General features: G+C 53.0%; 4 protein-coding genes across 4 annotated transcripts; 2 read left to right on the top strand and 2 right to left on the bottom strand.

Annotated features, from left to right (window-relative positions):
• Positions 1 to 938: 938 nt before the first annotated feature.
• On the top strand, positions 939 to 2,011 carry PG997_009706 (uncharacterized protein; the record flags this gene model as incomplete). The annotated part of the gene is made up of 3 exons (XM_066814021.1): positions 939 to 952; positions 1,011 to 1,619; positions 1,723 to 2,011. 3 exons carry the CDS (start codon positions 939 to 941, stop codon positions 2,009 to 2,011), a joined length of 912 nt encoding a protein of 303 aa, XP_066665983.1.
• A 126-nt stretch (positions 2,012 to 2,137) lies between these two features.
• On the bottom strand, positions 2,138 to 3,702 carry PG997_009705 (uncharacterized protein; the record flags this gene model as incomplete). The annotated part of the gene is made up of 2 exons (XM_066814020.1): positions 2,138 to 2,647; positions 2,815 to 3,702. 2 exons carry the CDS (start codon positions 3,700 to 3,702, stop codon positions 2,138 to 2,140), a joined length of 1,398 nt encoding a protein of 465 aa, XP_066665982.1.
• Positions 3,703 to 4,915: 1,213 nt separating this feature from the next.
• PG997_009704 (myosin type II heavy chain) lies at positions 4,916 to 12,282 on the bottom strand (the record flags this gene model as incomplete). The annotated part of the gene is made up of 3 exons (XM_066814019.1): positions 4,916 to 5,404; positions 5,473 to 11,772; positions 11,827 to 12,282. The coding sequence occupies 3 exons, from the start codon at positions 12,280 to 12,282 to the stop codon at positions 4,916 to 4,918; spliced, it is 7,245 nt and encodes a 2,414-aa protein (XP_066665981.1).
• A 1,318-nt stretch (positions 12,283 to 13,600) lies between these two features.
• On the top strand, positions 13,601 to 17,480 carry PG997_009703 (uncharacterized protein; the record flags this gene model as incomplete). Its single annotated transcript, XM_066814018.1, has 4 exons — positions 13,601 to 14,408; positions 14,467 to 14,669; positions 14,831 to 17,159; positions 17,260 to 17,480. The coding sequence occupies 4 exons, from the start codon at positions 13,601 to 13,603 to the stop codon at positions 17,478 to 17,480; spliced, it is 3,561 nt and encodes a 1,186-aa protein (XP_066665980.1).
• Positions 17,481 to 18,453: the final 973 nt, after the last annotated feature.

Raw genomic sequence — 18,453 nt, 5'->3', positions numbered from 1 at the left:
ACAACACTAGACTTGATGCGACGCAAATTATCGTCACCTCCAGTACGACAAGGATTCGCCGATAAGATAAGCGAGCTAGCAAATACCCAGTTTCCCGGGCCAACCCCGCCAACCACTATTACGTAAGACGGGGCCTCTTCCGTCGTCCTGTCATAGCCTCATCTCCTGGCGCAACATGCGTCACCGGCCATTCGTGGTTTCACTGGAACCATTAGACATTCACCATGAATACGCAGACCTTCCAGGGCGCTTCCTACACTGTCGGTTCCAGCAGACCGGAAGCGATTTGCAAGGTAGGACGCAAGGAGTGCAGTAGCTACCAACCCACCATCCCCCCTTCGGGAGAAGGGTTGCATCATGTTCAAACATCCCTACTTGTAGTGACTCTGCTGGATTCGCGCCAACACACAAGCAAAGACTGGGGTTTGATTCGAATCCAGCCCAGCTTATCCTATGATGACTTTCGACGCTTATTAGTAGTAACAGGCCTTTTTGTCTGTACCCCTGTTACGAACATCGGTAAGCAGATCCACCTCGATACCTTAGGTAGTCTCACTAGGAGATAGCTCCTGCATTAGGAGGGACCTTCGTATAGCCTGTTCCCTTATTGGAGAAAGTACGAAAGAAGCACTCGCGTGGTGGCTAATGATTGCAAGGAAGAAGATCTATGGTCAAATGTACCCCTTGTCGAGCTGGCGGATGTTTTTATACATGGACGACATATATATCCTGGAGTTACCTATAGGAAGACACTGCGATTACACCGATAATCATAATCCAAGAGCAGGACCACCGCTAACTGCCGTCTTGCCCTCACCTTACAAGCGACTACCAATCCATCTACTTCCCCCAAGCAGACAGCAGTAGACAATGTCCAGGCTCATTGACCGGTTTCCCGAACCGGCTGCAGGGCGGCAGCAGCCCCCAAGCTCTTCGTGATGAGCGCTCCTCGGTAAGCCGTCCTGGAAGCATCGGGTAGGACACGAAGAACCATTGACACACCCGGCTAGGACGGGCACCTTCGGTCTATATAAAGCGTTCAAGATGCTCGGGTATCGCCCATACCACATGGCCGAAGTCTGTGACAACGGCGTGCCACACACCAAGATCTTCCAAGAGGCCATCAAGAGCACCAACCCCTTCTACGCCTCCACTGCGACCAAGCCGTATGGGAGGGCCGAGTTTGACAAGTGGTTCGCCGGCTATGATGTAAGTTCTGTGAATCCTTGCTACTTTATCAGGGCACTCTTCACTCCCATTACGCGCACCATCGTACTGACGATGTGCTCACGCCGGCTCCTTGCCCCCGCACAGGTCATCATAGAAATCCCTTCCTTCCTTTTGGATGCCATATACCAGGCCTACGGCAATGAGCCCGACGTCAAGTTTCTCCTGACGGAACGCGATCCCGATGCGTGGGTCCGATCCGTGACCAGCGGGCCCGCAGAGCTCCTCGTCGCCCTGGACACGCCGGGGCCCCTCGGCCTATCGCGCCACTTTGACGCATTCAATGACGAGTTCTTCAATCTCGCCTCTCTCATGTACGAGTCGATGGCCGAGGGCATGGGGCCGAAAGACCCGGGCGCACAAGCCGCGCTGCGGAGACATTACGTCAAATAGTATGTTAATAATGCTTCTCCTATACCCTCTACCCCCTCTGTCTGGCGACAGCATCACCACGAAGTATAACGAAGGTATGTCAATACTAATCTGTAACTATAGCATCGCCAAGGCCAAGGCCACAGCGCCCTCTGGAAAACTCCACGTTATCAAGCTGGAGGAGGGCCTCGACTGGGAGTCCATCTGTCCGTTCTTGGGCTGCGAGGTCCCCAGTGAGTCGTACCCCCGTGGTAACGACCGAGGAGAGTTTAAGCAGATCATGGGGGTCTATATGGCTCCTGGGATCAACAAGGCCGTCATGGGGGTCTCTGCAGTGGTGGTCCCGCTGATTGGACTGGGAGCTTGGGCGCTGGTCAAATATGGCCCGTTCCTAATGAAGAAGACTACCTAACGTTCGTTGGTGTGGCTGCAATCCCAGTATCAATTTGGTGCAATAGTAAAACATGGAAATGCTAGTGTACATTCTGGAAGCACTCAAGATACAGGCCAGAACTCATTACCCCTCAACTATCGGTTATCAATCGGAGTGCCACCTCTTTTCATATCCCCTCTTTTCGCCCCCTTTCCTACGCCGGTCGACTCTTATCGCTGCGGAGTTCAGTCTCCGGTCTCCGTACTCCCGCCAGCCCTGATATGTTCTGGCCTCGTCGCCGGCCTGGTCCCTCCTGGTACTATAACGGTCCGTGGTGGCACGAGGGACTTGTTGATATCCGGAGATTTCCGAAGGCGCAGCAGCAGCAGCAGCAGCAGCCGTCGTAGAAGGATAATACGAATACTGATCCGGGCCGCTGCCCCAGTAATAGTATAACGCACCGCCACTGTACGTATAGTCTCGTCCCGTGTCGTTTCGAGGAGGTGGCATGGGGCTAGTCATGGCGAAATCATCGGCATTGGCACCAGTATCCTGCCACCTGCGCTGGCGCTGGTTCTCGGCATGTCGCCAAAGCGCCCTGCTTGCCGGCGCCACCGGGGTCTGCTGTCCTCGCGGTGTCTGCTGGTGGTGGTATGATGACCCCCTATATCTGGGCTTTTGTAGCATCAGTTAGCCAGGTGTCGGTTGCTCGTGGCCTTGGAAGAAAGGAGGATCAGAATAAGCAGCAGTTCGTTTCGCTTAAGCTAACAAAAACTCTTTTCAAAGGGCCATTTTTTCTTCTTTTTCTTTTCTCGGTAGGGAGGGGATGGTGGTGAACTTACTTGCGGCGGAGGTTGAGCTGCAGCGACCCGGCCCGGTTTACTACCCTTCTTCGTGCCTCGCAGTATCCCCCGTACTGGCCCTGCCGGCTTCTTCTTGGGCGTTTTCTTCATGGGCGGAGAGGGTAGGTTTTGAGACGAGAACCGGACGTTCTTGCAGGGTCTCTTGACCGGCTGGGCCGCTGGGCCGTTTGAGGGCGGCGTCCCGGACGGGGTCGACGGTGCAAAGCTGCCAGAAGTCGGGGCCTTCTGTTTCGGGGGCGGGAGAGCTGTCGGGGCTTGCCCTGGTGCTGGTATACCCGTAGCTCGCGTCGGAGGCGGTGCAGGCCTTGTTCTGCTTCCTCTGCGAGGGCGTCTCACGACTTCGACCATGTCGTCATCATCCGTATCGCTGCTATCTTCGGAGCTGGGACCGGAACTGCTACTGTAACCACTGCCGCTGCTGCTACTGCTGCCACTATTACTGCTGCTAGTCGTGGTACTGCAAGAGCTGCTGTTATAGCGTGAAGACTTTGTGGAGAGGAAAGGCGCCATCTGCCACAGTTTCCGGGTGCAGAAGTTCTTATCGCGGAGCAGGTCTGCGATCTCGCCCTTACTGTGCCCCTTCTTTCTGAGGTAGCGCTTGAGGCTCCGGGTATCCACCCCTTCCGCGCCCGCCGGCCCGAAGCGGAGGCCGCCCTTTCCGCACGAGAAGAGGTTGAAGAAGAAGAGCTTCTTCGGTCGGGGCCGTCGCGCCTTAGTGCACCTGGAGCAGATGCACTGCATGTCCAGCAGGTCCCGATGCAGATCTTGTTCCAACTGGTCGTTCCCACTCTTCCACACATACTTCGCGAGCCTCTTCATCTTCTTGTCCGACTTCTTCTCCAATTTCTTGCCCAGCTTCTTGTTCATATTCTTCATCCTCTTCTTCGTGGCCCGTTCCCCGTGGTTCTTCTTACTACTGCCGCTTCTCACGGGGATGTATTCGACGTATCTTGGTTCCTCCTCTGGCCCTTCTGAGCCGTCTTCATCAGAGGACGACGATTCGTCTGGCAGTAGCCCGGCGGCGGCGGGTGCGTCCCCTGGCTCTACCCCGTAATCGGGGGTTGCCGGATACGAGTATGACGGGTAGGTATAATCCCACTACATCGGTGGTCAATAGGCACAATGCATATACATACTCAGATGGATATAGTGGTGACGCTGTATGCTTACGACGCCATCTTTAGGCTTGAAGTAGTTGCGGAGCTTGTCACTCCAACTTCTCGAGCCGCTTTGCCCCTTGCTCATCTTGCGTCGGTCTACCATCTCATACTCCGCGTAATCGTCGCAGCCCGGGCAGAGACACTGCCTGCAAGTACAGCCGCCAAGGTCGGCGTATGTCGTGTAGTACTTGCCCCAGATATCGAATAGCTTCTCCCCTGCTTTGGATGCTTTAGCCTGGCATACATGTGACGGCAAAGCTGATATGGACTCTTTTTTTTGGTTTCCAGTTATGGCTGTTTGAGCAGAAGAGAAGCATTAGAAACAACGACATGGCTTGTTTCAATACAGGGTTATCTATTCTGCTTCCATCTATACCACAAGTCTGTGTTACCGTGTTCGAAGATACCCAAGGTCATGTCATTGGCCCCCTTATAAGCCAATACAGGGGGCAATCAAGTCCACCCCAAGCTCCTTCCGGCGATTGCCTTGCACGAAAGCCTCATATACTTTTGTGTGTGTTCCTCTACTGGAGAATCAAAGCCCTGTTTCGGTGAGGCTCTGATGGTGGTGCGGGAGAATGCCTAAAGTTGAAAGTGACTGAGCAAACAACTACGCACGACGCCAAGTACCGTAAGGCCCTGGCCGAATAGTGACGGAATCTGGAAAGTCAAGGGGGTGTAACGTAGCGCCAGGCCTCTGCAGCCTGTCTTAACAAGTATTCATTATCAACCCCCATCTCTCTCGCTCTCTCTCTCTCTACTTCTTGTAGCTCAATCCACGATGATGTACACTAACATGTTACACGTAGCCCCAATACCAATATGACATACAATCATCCCTTCGAAACGCCCATATCAATGCCCATCCTAGGTATCATCTCATCAACGTAGCCTCGCATGCCTCATAATCAATGAATCAATCACAAAAACCCCTTTGTCAAGCTGGGCGCCCGGTTGATGCTGCTCTTCCGCTTGGGTACCTCAACTCCTGTACCACTCAAACTCGCAGTGTCATCGCCCATCCACGCACTCGACCTGCGCATGCCATCAAGGCCCGACATGCTGAGTCGCACGCTCCCGTTGACACTGCCCTTCTCCATGCGGAGGCCTTTCCACCCATCTAATTCACGTTCCAGCTTCAGCGCCCTCTCCTTTTCCTCCTGGAGTTCTCTCTCTGCCCGTCTGGCGGATATTTGGTTGGTAGACTCCGAAGCTTGTAGTTCATCGATTGTCTTCAGGAGCTTCTCCATCTTGTCGCGTAGCCTTGCGGCATCCTCAGCGGCTTGAGTAGCTTGCTTGTCTTTGCGGTCAATCTGGGACTGCATGTCCTTCACGATACGATCGACATTGCGAACCGAGCGTTGCGATTTGGATTTCTCCGTCTCCTGTTCTTCGAGTTGTGATTCAAGCTAAGTATTGTGTCAGTATTCGATTCCTAAATCATGATGATGGATATGTGTAAGGGTGGCATGCTTACCTCTTGGATGCGTTTGTGCAAGAACTTGATGTCGTGGCTGGTGCTCGAGTAACCCTTCGTTTCCAGGTCGACTAGTCGAACTTGGATCTCGTTCAAGCTCTTCTCCAGCGCAGCCTTCTGTTTCGACAGTTCAGTGCCGATTTCGCGCTCAACGGCAATCTCCTTCTGGAGCTCATTCGCCAGAGACTCAGACCGCCTCATCTTCTCAACGGCCGCAGTTGCGATATCCTCCTGCTGTGCTAAGCCGGATTTCAACTCGAGGATGACCTTGTCGGTGCTGGCGGCATTGCGAAGCGCCGGGCTCTCGCTGTTGGCCAAATCATCAAGACCTGCTTTGGCTTCTTCCAATCTTGCCTCGACGCTGCGCTTCTCGCGAACAAGGGCATCACGTTCCGCCGTGACATCGTCGACCGACGTTCGCAATGACCTGACTTGGGACAGCAGCGAGACTACCTTGGCTTGAGCCTCATTGTGGGCAGTAACGGCTTCATCTCGAGATGCAACGACATCCGAGAGAGTAGATTCGAGGCGCGCCTTCTCCTTCGACCAGGTCGAGCTGTTGAGGACCTCATCGTCCCACTTGGACCTTAGGTCATCAAGTTCCTCGCGCAGGCGGGTAATCTCGGATTGCTTATACAGCTTCTCTTCGCGTGCCAAATCAAGCTCCTTGGTGAGAGTGGCGAATTCGGCTTGATACTTCTTGCGTGTTTGCTCCATACTTGATTCCTTGTCCTCGACGTCAATAGCTCTCTGGTTCCTATAGTCCTCAAGTTCATGCTGGAGTCTCTTCTTGGCCTGCGTGGCGGCTTCGTGGTCAGTGGTTAGGTCCTCCAGCTTTTCTTCCAGTCGCTGGTTTTGACGCTGCAAGTCTTCCAAAGTACCATCGATACTCTTCTTCTCTGCCATCATCTCGGCACACTGCTCCTCCGCTTCCTTAGCCTGAGACTTTGCGAATTGCTCAGCTCTAGTGGCCTTCAGTACAGAAATTTCTGCCTGCTCAAGCTTGCTGAAGTACTCGTCGGCCCGGCTCTTGTACAGGTTGAGGCTGGACGTGACATCCGCCAACTTGGAGGTCTCTGCATCGAGACGGATCTGGATTTCTGCAAAGTCCTCCAGTAGGTGGCTGCGGCCAGCTGCTTCCTGTTCTCGGGCAAGGCTCATTTCCTGAAGATCAGATTTGGTGTCGCGTAGCTCTACCTCGAGTGAAGCACGTTCTCGTCGCATCTTCTCGAAATGCTCTTTGACGTCCGTCAACTCTGCGACAGCGTCATTATGGCTGTGCAGCAGTGACCGACGAGAATCTTCCTGACTATAGACTAGATCGAGAATTTCTTCATGCGACTTCGCTTGGAGGTCTCGCAAAGAAAGGTCTCCGGTTCTAATGGACTTCTCCAAGTGGGAAACCTTCTTTGCTGAGTCGTCGAGCATGTCGTGCAATCTGCTGTTGGCCTGCTCAAGCTTCTGCACCCGGCGCACAGATGGACTTTCGCTAAATGGATCCTGCTCTTGGGTTGGTGTTGACCTGTCAAGCTGACTCTGTAGATGCCGATTCTGCATTTGCGTCAGCTGCAGTTGATTTTGCAGCTCTTCAACCTCAGTCTTAAGATCCTGTCGGTTATTGAAGCTGAGAATGTCTGCAGTCTTGTCGGATCTACCGGAATCCTGAACAGCATCATTATCATTGCCGAGTCGCCGAGTCGGGGTAGTTGCGCCCGAGTGCTTTCGACCGTTAAGCTTGGGGCGTCTTTGTACTGGTGAGCCGTTGAACGGAGCCTCGTCTGGGTCGGTCTCTTCCAATTTCGGTCGTGTGCCCATGTCCTCTCCTCGCGAAGCCCGCATTTCGACTAGCTGAGCTTCGGCGTTAGCCCGGCCAGCTGCTTGTATCCGGAGGTTCTGTTGCAACTCCTCGATCTTTCTAATCATCTCAAAGTTCTTGCTCATGATCTTATCATGGCCACCCTCTGCTGGAATTGGAGGGACGATCTCGGGATCTACGGCCTTCAATACGCGTAGTAGCTGTGCACGAAGTTCTTCGATCTCCTTGCCTCGTGAGTCGAGGGTACCTTGCATCGTACGGACATTCGTTTGGGCTTGGCTGCGCAATTGACGCTCCGCCTCTAAGTTACGGTTCAGTTCGGCTAGTTGGACTGTTGACTGTGAGGACATCTTCTCGGCGTTGCGGTTCGATTTCGTTTCCTGGGCGATCTTGTGGTTGAGGTCCTCGAGATTGAGCTGCAGCTTTTCAGCCTTCTTCTCAAGACCGGCGATCATTAATTGCGAGTCCCCAAACTGCTTGTTGAGCTTGGCATTTTGATCCTCGAGTCTCGCCTTCTCACGCTGGAGGCTTATGAGCTGCCCGCGGTTGGCTTCACTAGCCCTCGAACTCGAGCGGGCGATCTCAAGACCCTTTTGCTGGATCTTATTAAGGAGAGCACGGTTGTCGTTCTCAGAAGCCGTAAGACGACCCTTGACGGTAACCAACTCCCGCTCCAGTCGCTCTCTAGCCTGGTCATTCTTGAGGCCGTAGTCACCAGAGTCGATCATGAACTTGTTCAGATCCTCAACTTGGTGGTTGAGTTTCTCACATTCGGCCTCGAACCATCTGAGCCTCTCGTGGGAAGCGTCGAGGTCCCTTTGCAGACTCGCCTCCCGCTCACGCGCAGCTTTGGTGGCGATGCGTTCTCCAGCTTCCTCTGCGCGTAGCCGTGCTTCTTCTGCTTCGGATTTGGCCAGGCGAAGTCTTTTGATTTCTTCCCGGGCCTCATCGCGTTCCTTTTCCACAGTGGCGCGAGCCTCGATGGTACGGCGCAGCTTGTCCTGTTGCAGATAAAGCTCCTTCTCAATCTCGATCTTGATTTCCTTGAGCTGTTCGTGTTCTTCCTTCAAAGACTGAAGCTTGTGTTCTGCAAGGAGAGCAACGTCATCGCGTGACTGGCGCTCTCTGCTCAGGTCCATTTGAATCTTATACAGCTGGTCCTTGAGGTCCTTGATTTGAGACTCTAGCAGCTGTAAGTTTTGGTTTGCCTGGGTATCCTCAGACAGCCGGGTCTGCAGGAGTTGTTTCGCGTCTTCTGCCTCGCGCTGGAGCTGGGACTGTTGCGATTTCATAGCCACCATTTCGGCTTGCACTTCACGCAGGCGGTCGCCGGTCTTCTCCTTTTCTGCCAGTAATGTCTTCTTTTGCTCCTCAAAGCTTCGTTGCTCCATCTGGAACTTCTTATTGTCACTGCGCAGAACCACGAGCTCGCTTTCCTTCTTCCGCACAAGGTCCTCGTAGTCGGTCGATGTTTTGGACAGTTGGGATAGCTGTTGCTGGACATCTTTGTTCTCTCGGGAGAGCTGTTGCTCGCGAGACTTCACTGTCTGAAGCTCCTTCTGGGCAGCCGCGAGCTTAACATCAGAGTCCTGATCAGATTTGAGCAGCTTGCTTTCGAGGTCTCGCACTTTGCGATCTTTGAGAGACAGTTGACTTTGTAGCATCCGCACGTCATCCTCCAGAATCTTTTCTTGCGCACTGCGGTCGGCTTGCTTCTGAGATACAGCACGGATTTCAGCTTCCAGGTCACCAACCCGCCCGTCTAGAGATGTCTTCTCTTCCTCCAAGCGAGCGATCAAGGCTGCAGCCTGTTCGAGCTGTGACCGGTATTTGTCGACTTCGGCCTCTGCGCGCTTCTTGGCATCGAGCAGGTCGTCCAATTGGTCCTCGAGCCTCTCCTGGTCTTCGATAGCACCGGCTAGCTTGTCTTCGAGCTCAACCTCACGCTGTTGGAGCCGCTTGAAGATTTCCTCCTTGTCTAGCGCCAATGCTCTCTCGCTCTCCAGAGTCTGCTGAATGCGCACCAATTCTGTGTGGCAATTGCGGCGTTCGTCCTCCAGACGCTGGCGGTTCTCCGCTTCTTGTTGCATCTGTTCGTTGAGAAGCTTTATCTTTTCGTCTCGCCGCTTCACCTCAACAGCTGTACGAGTTGTACCCATTAGTGGTTTCATCTTAATAAGAAGCTGCCACCACGGATTTTCACAAAGATCGAGGTAGACGTTGAAGTTTCGCTGGATGACATGGGTGGCCTCTGTACGGTAAAGGCGTTTGTAAGCTGCACGTCGTTGGATGTATCCGCGGGCAACTGATTGAAAGCGAGACATGATTTCGGCGATCAGAGCATCACGCTGCTCCTCAAGTTCTGCCAGCACTCCGGCACGGAAGAAGACTTTGGTTAAGCCAACTCGATAGAGGGACTTGTCCAGCGAGAGCTTGCCCAGAATCATCGCAGCTGCAGCCTGTCCCTCGACGTATCCCTTTGGCATATCCTTGCAGAGAACCTCATATCGTTGGCGGAACTCAGCGAAGGGCAAGCGGTTAGGGAAACCAGTCCTGGCGATTCGAATACCCTCGAGTACACCGTTACACCTGAGCTGATCCAAGACAAGGAGCGCATTGAATTGCTTTGGGCGCTTCTTGTGGTTGGGTAGAATACACCGAACGAAATGCGGATGAGTCGAGTGCAGCTGAGCCATCAGGCTGGACAGCTGCTCCTTGTGTCTCTGAGCCACTGTACGGAACAGTCCTTTCTTGACCCGGCTGCGGGTACCCCCGTTGTCATCCTCCGTGTCTGCGCAATCTACGAACAGGTTTGCCACATGTGGATCAGTAGAAGCAGCCAGTAGGCGAGTGACGTTGTCGTTCAGGGGGTCCTTGTTCTTCTCCAGCCAGCCCTCGGTCGAATATTCGACTTCGGCAGCATAGTGAGTCAAGATGAAGCCGTGCTTAGGGCCTGGTCTTGATGTTCTATACTTGTTGGATTTGCGGTCCCAGAGGGAGTTCAGCTTCTCGGTGAAAGACTTGTCTGTGGCCTTGGGCATGACACAGTCTTCGTCGAGACATGAAAAGATACCAATAGGATTGGGCAGTTCGATAAGATCAATCGTGGGCTGCAAGTCGCGACCAAAATCAATGAACTTCCACTCAATTTGCTCTCGAGCATACTCCTCTTGTTCCAGGACAAACATATGGTGGTTGAAGAACTGCTGGAGCTTTTCATTTGTATAGTTGATGCATAGTTGCTCAAAACTGTTCTCCTCGAAGATTTCAAAACCGGCAATATCCAGTACGCCGATAAAGTGAGAGTCGTCCAGACCCATGCCAGAGCGGTCAAGTTGGCGATTGATTCTCGTGACCAAGTCACCGAAGCCACGCTCGTATATACCTTTTGCGAGTGCATCGATGCTCAATCGCACCTGATCAGGGGTCTGCTCTTTGGTGACCCACTCGCGGCCAGCCTTGACCTTTGGGTGCAGTAGGCCTTGCAGGAATGGTTCCAATGGGATCCCAAGCAGGTTGCATACTTTGGCTGCAACATCTTTGGCATCGGCTGCGAGTCGTGCCTGGTCGGCCATACGGCTTTCCTTGATCACCGTGACATTGCCAAGATGCATAACTGCAGCAATGGTTCGTATTATGGAATCTTGATCTTTGTCGGAGAATCCCATAACGCTGAATGCTTCTAGCAAGGAGTTCCACTCGTCGCGGTCAGACACTCCAACAATAGTGTCGTGGCCATCTCGAGTGTAGGCGAAATCTTCGACGCCCATATCGTTAAGCAGGTAGTCATTCCTCATTTTCTGATCCGCTCCCTTCAGAATCTGGTAGAAGATGTGGTAATTCCGCTCCTGAGAATTGATGTGAACAACTCGCGACTTTTCCAGTAAATACCAGTCGATGAAAGCACCGGCGATCGCGCCCGCGCGGTTAAACTCAATTCTGATGAACTTCCCGAATCGAGAGGAGTTATTGTTTCGCACTGTTTGAGCGTTTCCGAAGGCCTCAAGGATCGGGTTGGCTCGTAGAATTTGCTGGGAGAGGTTGGAATGGTGCCCGCCGCCGCGACTCTTCATGGGGGAGTCTGAGTGGGCTACTGCCGCTAGGTATTGGATGACCTTTTTGGTGTTTTCTGTCTTGCCAGCACCTGATTCTCCGGTAACAAGAATACTCTGATTCTCGCCTTCGTCGACCAGATTCCGGAAAGCCTCGTCCGCCATGGCAAATATGTGGGGTTTCGTATCTTCGCGGTTCCGGCCTTTGTACATGTTGACGTACTCGTTCGTGTAGATCGGTAATGGGCAGTACGGGTTCACCGTCACCAAGAACAGCCCTGAATAGGTGTATATAAGATCGGCGTGATACCGCATATTGAGGTTGTATACAACCGAGGCTTCGTTGAGGTGTGTCAACTCAGCCATGTCGTTTGCCTTGTCGAATTTGGCAGGGTTGACCTTATCCACGCTCTCGGCCTCGACCTCTCGTTGCTTCACTCCGTGTTAGCAGGCGGATGGTAAACAGTGGATGTTCATTGGACGTACGCTGCCATCGTCACATTGGACAAGAATCTTTCCTTCGCCCAATTCCTCGACAACCCAGCCTTTGACAAAGGCAGCTTGTGGATCCTTAAGCCAGACGTATCTCTTGCCTGAAAAGTCATTTTCTCCTTCAATGCCCTTGACGACATCTATACTCCTCCTGAGGTCTTCGGTTTTGATAAACGACGGGGCGAATGTGGACGTGCTGGGTGTGCTGCTGCGGGAGTCGCTGCGAAACTGCCGCGTTCCGTTGATGGCCGGGGGTAGAAAGCCTAGGGACATGGACGATTGAGATTGGGTGCGAGTATGAGCAGGAGGCGTCGTCTTGCCGGATAACGGAGAGCCGGGAGAGAAGATTGTAGATTTCGGCCTGCCTGCCACACCAATGCTCCCTATGGGACTCGGCCCTGGCGACGTCGGGCCGGCCCTGGCGAAAGGATTGTTGCGCCGCTGCGACATGGCGAGCTTCCGGCGGGCAGCCTGAGCTGGCTACCTTGTGTTGTATATGTGTTAAGTTCAGCAAGCGGAAGCCAACTTGGAGTTGACTGGTTCCTCCTATGCAGGTCCTGCGCGCGCCGAAATGCAAAAAAGGAAAATGGATGGCGGGTATTGCAAAGTCATGTGTCCGCTGCGCGCCCCGAATGCCATTAAGCGGAAAACCAAAGTCTTTCCAAAAGAAGAAAGGCTATCAGAAGAAGCGAAGAGCTGTCGTCAATATCATGGTCCTCGTGAGTGCGTAAAGCAGATTGATTCAATTAAGTCATTGGCAGCAATGCGGGTAGGTAGAGGGGATTAGGTAGGTAGGTAGGGCAGTCAGTCCTGCAGAAGTGTCTCATGCGATGGGTGCTCTCGACCAAAAAGGACCAAAAAGACCGACATCAAATGGATCGAGATGCTGTCGGCCCAAATTGTTTACAGAGCAACGGATGTAAACAAGAGAGGAAGGTACACACCGCTTAAGGTTAGTTGGGCTCGCTTGACACCCGCCGGCAGCCGCTCCTTACCCTGCCTGTCCTAGCTGCCCCTCACTTTGCGCTCTCATTGCTGACTTCAAGATTCCGCCAAGATCGCCTTTGGCGCGGCAAGTCGGCACTAACGCTGTCCGTCCTAGCGCCCTCCCAGCTCAGCTACGGTGACGGTGACGCTGCTTACTAACCCCACCCACCACCCCAAGCACCGAGCTGCACGTTTTTCCGACCAATTTCCATCTGTCGGCCGCCAAGGTTCAGATGTTTGATTGAATTTCCGTCTGGGATCAATCCGGTCGCTCGCCCAACAAACACCCATCATCATCACCGCGAAGGCGCATAGCACTTGTATAACGCGCGCCGAGTTCATCCAGCTCGCATCCATCTCCAGCTCGTTGCTGAAAGAGATATTGACACGATCGAGTTGTTCTTGCACATTCGCCTTGGCCGGTTCATCATCGCCTGGACACGATTTCCCTACTGCCCATCTGTAGCGCTCCCCAACCTCTGCCTCGCGACATCCACTTGGTGAACGAGGCAACCTCTCCAGATCGCGGACATTTTTTTGTCACTCACTTGCGGAATTTGACATGCACCATCTCCCTAGACGTGGCTTGAATTGTTCCCATCTAACAAACAGGAATTCTTGATCGCGACTTTTGCAGGCAGACAAAGAATTCTATCCTGAAAGAATCTCCGTTATGCTGGTGGCGTTGTTCAATCTCATTTAGTTTTGCTTCACCTGGGTCGCACTGAATCTCGAGCATCTCTCCCCTCAGTCGCATCTGGTTGTACAAACATCCTCGAAGATGTCGCAACCGCCCTACGCGTACGGCCAGTATCCCGGCCAACAATCACAGCAGACTTATCCATATATACCGAACACCAGCCAACCTCCGGGCTTGTCTTATGGAGCGGTACCACAGGCACCGAATCCTGCCTTCATTTCGGGTAATTTTGTCGCTACCAACAACTCGTTCGAGCAAAATGGCAGCAGAATACCAGGTCTTGGCATGGGAGGTGCCTTCCCTTCGACGGTAGCTGCGCCGGCATATCCAGCTGTGAATGATTCGCTATGGCATCAAGGCAATGTGAATGCCCTGAAGGGTACTCCTGTTTCCGCCGATCCCCAGCTACAGAAGACGAACAATTTGCATGCAAATCTTCAGGCTCCTGCTCCTGCTGATGCCTCCCATTTTGGAGTTCGCCCTGCCCAGACTACTGGCACCACAGATGTTCTCGAGGAGGGTGAGTTAAGCGAGGGCGAGTTTGAGGACCTATACGAGCCAAGACACTCTACCAATGCTGTGAGCGCCAAGCCCGCTCATGCCTCCAGGCCATCCAGCACGGCTCTTGATAATCAGGGCAGTGCGGGCGATGCCGATGAGTCCTCCATCTATGACACGGGCTCTAGCAAGGGAGAAATCAATAATGATAGTACCTCGGCCTCGATGCCTGCTGTCGAGGAAGACGATGAGGAATATTCACCCGGTGAGTATGGTGAGCCTGATGCTGTCCGAGTCCGGGATCGCTCAGGGTCTTATTCGCCTTACCTGTCTCCAAGGGAAGTGCAAAAAGAGGCCCCCACAGTGTCTAAGGCACCACCCAGGACAGAACGTGAGTCTAAGCAAGCTCAGTACACTCTTCGTGGCCTTTTCCGACTGACAATATACAGGCACCATCTCAACTCCAGAACCTGTACACTCGGCCGCCACTCGAAACACTTCCTCGATACAGAAACCTGTTGATTTTGGGACACCGAGTGGGCCAATGTCGAATCTAGCACAGTCGCAATCGACATCAAACACACCCTACAAGTCTGTGGCTGAAGCGAAAATGAAAGCCCAACAGGCAATACTAGGGCTCTGGCCCCTAAAGGTTCGATATCAGAATTATATTGATGAGGGAGTCGACCCAAAAATTGTGAAGACTTTGTTTGCAGAATTGGGTTTGGATATGTCTGTGCAGAAGCCGACGTTGCCAACTGCAAACTCAACCTCTGAAAACCCCCAAAATCCGTAACACAAACATCACCTCAGGAAGTTACGTTGCGCACACTTCCAACTCAATCTTCAGACCAGTCTACAGGCAAGACGAACACTGCTTCGAGCGGTACTATGGCCGACAAGAAGGCCGAGGAACGGAAAGATAAGATTGCACGTATGTTGGCAGAGAAGAAGCAAAAAAGCGCGGCCGCCCAAGACACAACGAAAACCACATCGTCAATTTCACCAATCGCAGCAGCTGTTGTAGCTCCGAAGCCCGCCGAGTCTCCTGCGCAGCTCAAAGCAAAGACCAAGGCCGAGAATACCTTGAAGCTGCAGCAAAAGCTTGCCGCACTTCGGAAGGCCCAAGAGGAGGCAGAGGCTAAGAGGAAGCAGGAAAACAATGCTACAAACCCAACATCAACCAATACAGCGTCTCGAGTGCAGTCTTCTGATAGGTCTGCACCTGAATCTGGGGCTACAGCTACGCCCCAAAGATCTAGCCACAACTCGCCCAAGGCCGACGTACAAGTTGGCTCTCCTGCTACCACCAAAGTTCCTGGTCTTGCATTGTCTTCACTAGTTCAGCCAGGCGTTCCGAGTCGCAATCTGAAGAGACCTGTCGCTTCTGACTTTGATGGTTACTCCTCCAGTAACAGTATGCTAAAGCGTACACGAACTCAGGAGCGGCTGATCATCGACGTTAGTGATGATGACGACGATGATGACGACGAAGACATTGAGATGGACATTGGGTCGCCCATCGACGGGCCTCCTGGTGCTGCTATACAGAGCATTGGTGGCGCCACACCCAGCCGACCCAACTCGCTCGGGACGTTCCCTCCTCTATCAACTGCCCCAGCATGGCAGCACAAGTCCAGCCCCGTCCAAACTCCTCCTGAGCATAACCACAAACTCGATCATCTCCACAGACAGATTGAAGAGGCCAAAAAGAGGATTGCCGAAGCCGAGGCGAAAAAGGCAGCCAAGAAGCCTAATGGTTCCGTTACGCCAGTGATCACCGGTTCCCCGGCCCCAACATCAAATTCTTCCCTCAAGTTACCGAAGCTTTCGGAGCTTGCCAAGGCTACACAGAGGGCAAAGAGCGAGAGGCGTGAGAGAATTGCTAGCCTTCACCTACCTCAGATTGACGCTGCTTTGAAAGAGAAGCAAGAAAGGCTGAAGCAACTTCAGATGGAAGCGGCCCAGGTAGAGCTGGAGGTACAGGCAAGACTTGAGGAGCGGAACAGGCTCAATGCTGAGATGGACGCACTGAAGGACAATGAGGCGGATGCCATCAACCCTACCGTTCAGTCGCCACTCCCGACACCAGATCAGTCCTTTGCCGATGACTACAAACGGCCTCAACCCGTCGCCCAGGTGCCCATTACAATGGAAAACCGCCCATCTTCAGAGCTGCCCGAGACCAACATAGTGCAAGAAGATCCCGCTGTTGCCGCTTCAGCAACGGCGAACGGCAGCATTCCTCGGGCGCCTTCAGCCAAAGAACCCGAACCTCAACCTGAAGTAACAGAAGAGGATCCGGCTTCTTCAAACGAGAAATCCGATATGGATATTGATTCGTCCGATTCATCTAGTGATGAAGGAGAGGATATGAACCTCGAGTCAGCCGAGACCGGAGAGCCAACTGCCCCTTCCCTGATCAGGCAGAACAGTGCTCCATCAGTCGAGCAGGCGGCATCATCTGTCAAGGAAACCTCGAGAGGATCTTCTAAGGAGCTTGTGCAGGAGTCGGAGCTGGATGAGCCCAGCACAAGCCTTTCCCTGGCCGGATCGCAATCCCAATCGGCCATACAAGTGGCTAACGATGCAGATGCATCGCTGCAAGCTTCTGTCGCTGACCTATCGGCCGACGAAGAGGATCCGTATGAACCGGTGCTGGGTCAAATCTCGGGCAATGACAAAGTGCAGGGGTCAGAGGAGGAAGGAGAGGTAGATACCCTCACATCTTTTCCGCATATGATTCTTACCGCTAGTCAGATCCCCGACGATGATCCCTACGAGCCAAGCCCGGCTCAGCCCATCGAGACAGCTTCCCAACCTACTGCGCAAGCTACCAGCGGCGAAGTACAACTCCGCTCACCAAGGGAGCGCAGTTTACTAACCATGACACAGGCTGAAGAGCAAGCGACTACGCTATCGTCAAAGGATCTTCTGTCGTACCAGAGCCCGCTGAGATTTTTCCGCGCTTACAGGTTCCACCCAAAGTATATGGATGAAGTACGCGGGGGTCTTAGATCCAAGACGTATAGCTCGCGCGTTGATTGTAACAAACCTCTTTGCCCATCTTCTGATGAACGGAAATCGTGCCCGGACGGGCCCAGCTGCCAGTATCAGCACTTTTCCGATATGCTTGCCTCAGGTGAGTCCAGACGGTTTAATATACATTGCGCTACACACCACGTGGATCCTGGATGTTTCCCCCTTTGGATGACTGACCTCAAACCCTTGCTGGACTCTAGACTCGGACATCATTGCCTCGTTGGGCTCCGTCGACTCCTACAACGGAGAACAAAAGGGCCGTTTCATTGACGGCCTCAGAAAGGTGCTGAGCGACCTGAAAAGCGATTCCAGTCGTCTCAAGGACTTCGATTCCATCACGTCCGCCATTCTCCAATATCGAAGAGAGTTCTTTGGCGGGGATGAGACCAAAGTGTTGCCACTTGAAGGCGTCGCCATCTAAGTAAACACAGCACAACTTAACTTGACAGATATGGTAGCTACCGTGCTATCCCGAGCCTTGTAGTATATCCTCCTATCATCCACGCCCTTTTCATTTGATCTGCGGCACATGCTGGATGTGCAGTGCAGTTGAATGTGCCATACGACGCGCTGAGCCGCAAGCGGCAGCGTTTCTTCGTAGATGTCTGCATTTTAGCCCATCACGGAAAGAGTTGGAAGGCGTTGGTATTTATGGTTTCATCGATACCCCTGTGCAATAATGTCAGCGTGCATGGCAGCAGCTTCAGCCACTCTTGGGATGAATATTCCGGAACTGGGCTGGCTAAGAGGCCGGTTTGGCAGAAGAAGAAGAAGAAGGAGAAGGAGAGAAAGAAAGAAAAAAAAGCCAGGGGAGTATGCCAGAAAGATGCTTTGAGAGCACAATAATGAAGCCGGGTGCATTTGTAGTGTGTACAGATATTGGACAGGATTATAGCCCCGGCATGCTTTCCAGCAAGCATTATGAATGGGCATCGTACACTGCTTAGCTGCTGCTACGATAGGTGAGACGGTTCCGCCCGGGGCATAGACAATCCAAGGTGAAGCCATTCAATATAATACTCCTGAAATACCGTTCTACCCAGTTATGCTACGCGAAGCTGTGACCGTGAGTAACCAAATGTTCATCATTGTCTACAGTAGTAGGGAGTGTATCGGTTCTAGACTAATTCTAACAGGCAGCGTAGATTAACAAGGTTGGAAGCCCCCGTCATGTACGCCTGGGCCTCTGTAGCAAGCTCTTGTTTGGGCAGTTCAGGGTTAGCGAATTGTGCAGCCAACTTCCAAGTGCCAGCAACCAACACCGTCACTTTTCTTCCACCAACCCAACCAACCCCGCTGCCATCAACCCATTTCGTACTTACAATTCCGGACAACCAAGGCAAGTAGGGAAATAAAACAATCAATCGCTTGCAGTGCTGCCGGTTAGTTCTGTT

The sequence above is a fragment of the Apiospora hydei genome (genome assembly GCF_038363865.1).
Source record: "Apiospora hydei strain CBS 114990 chromosome Unknown utg000007l_segment0_segment0, whole genome shotgun sequence".
Classification (NCBI taxonomy): Eukaryota; Fungi; Ascomycota; class Sordariomycetes; order Amphisphaeriales; family Apiosporaceae; genus Apiospora; species Apiospora hydei.
This window is presented reverse-complemented; position numbering and strand designations above follow the sequence as displayed.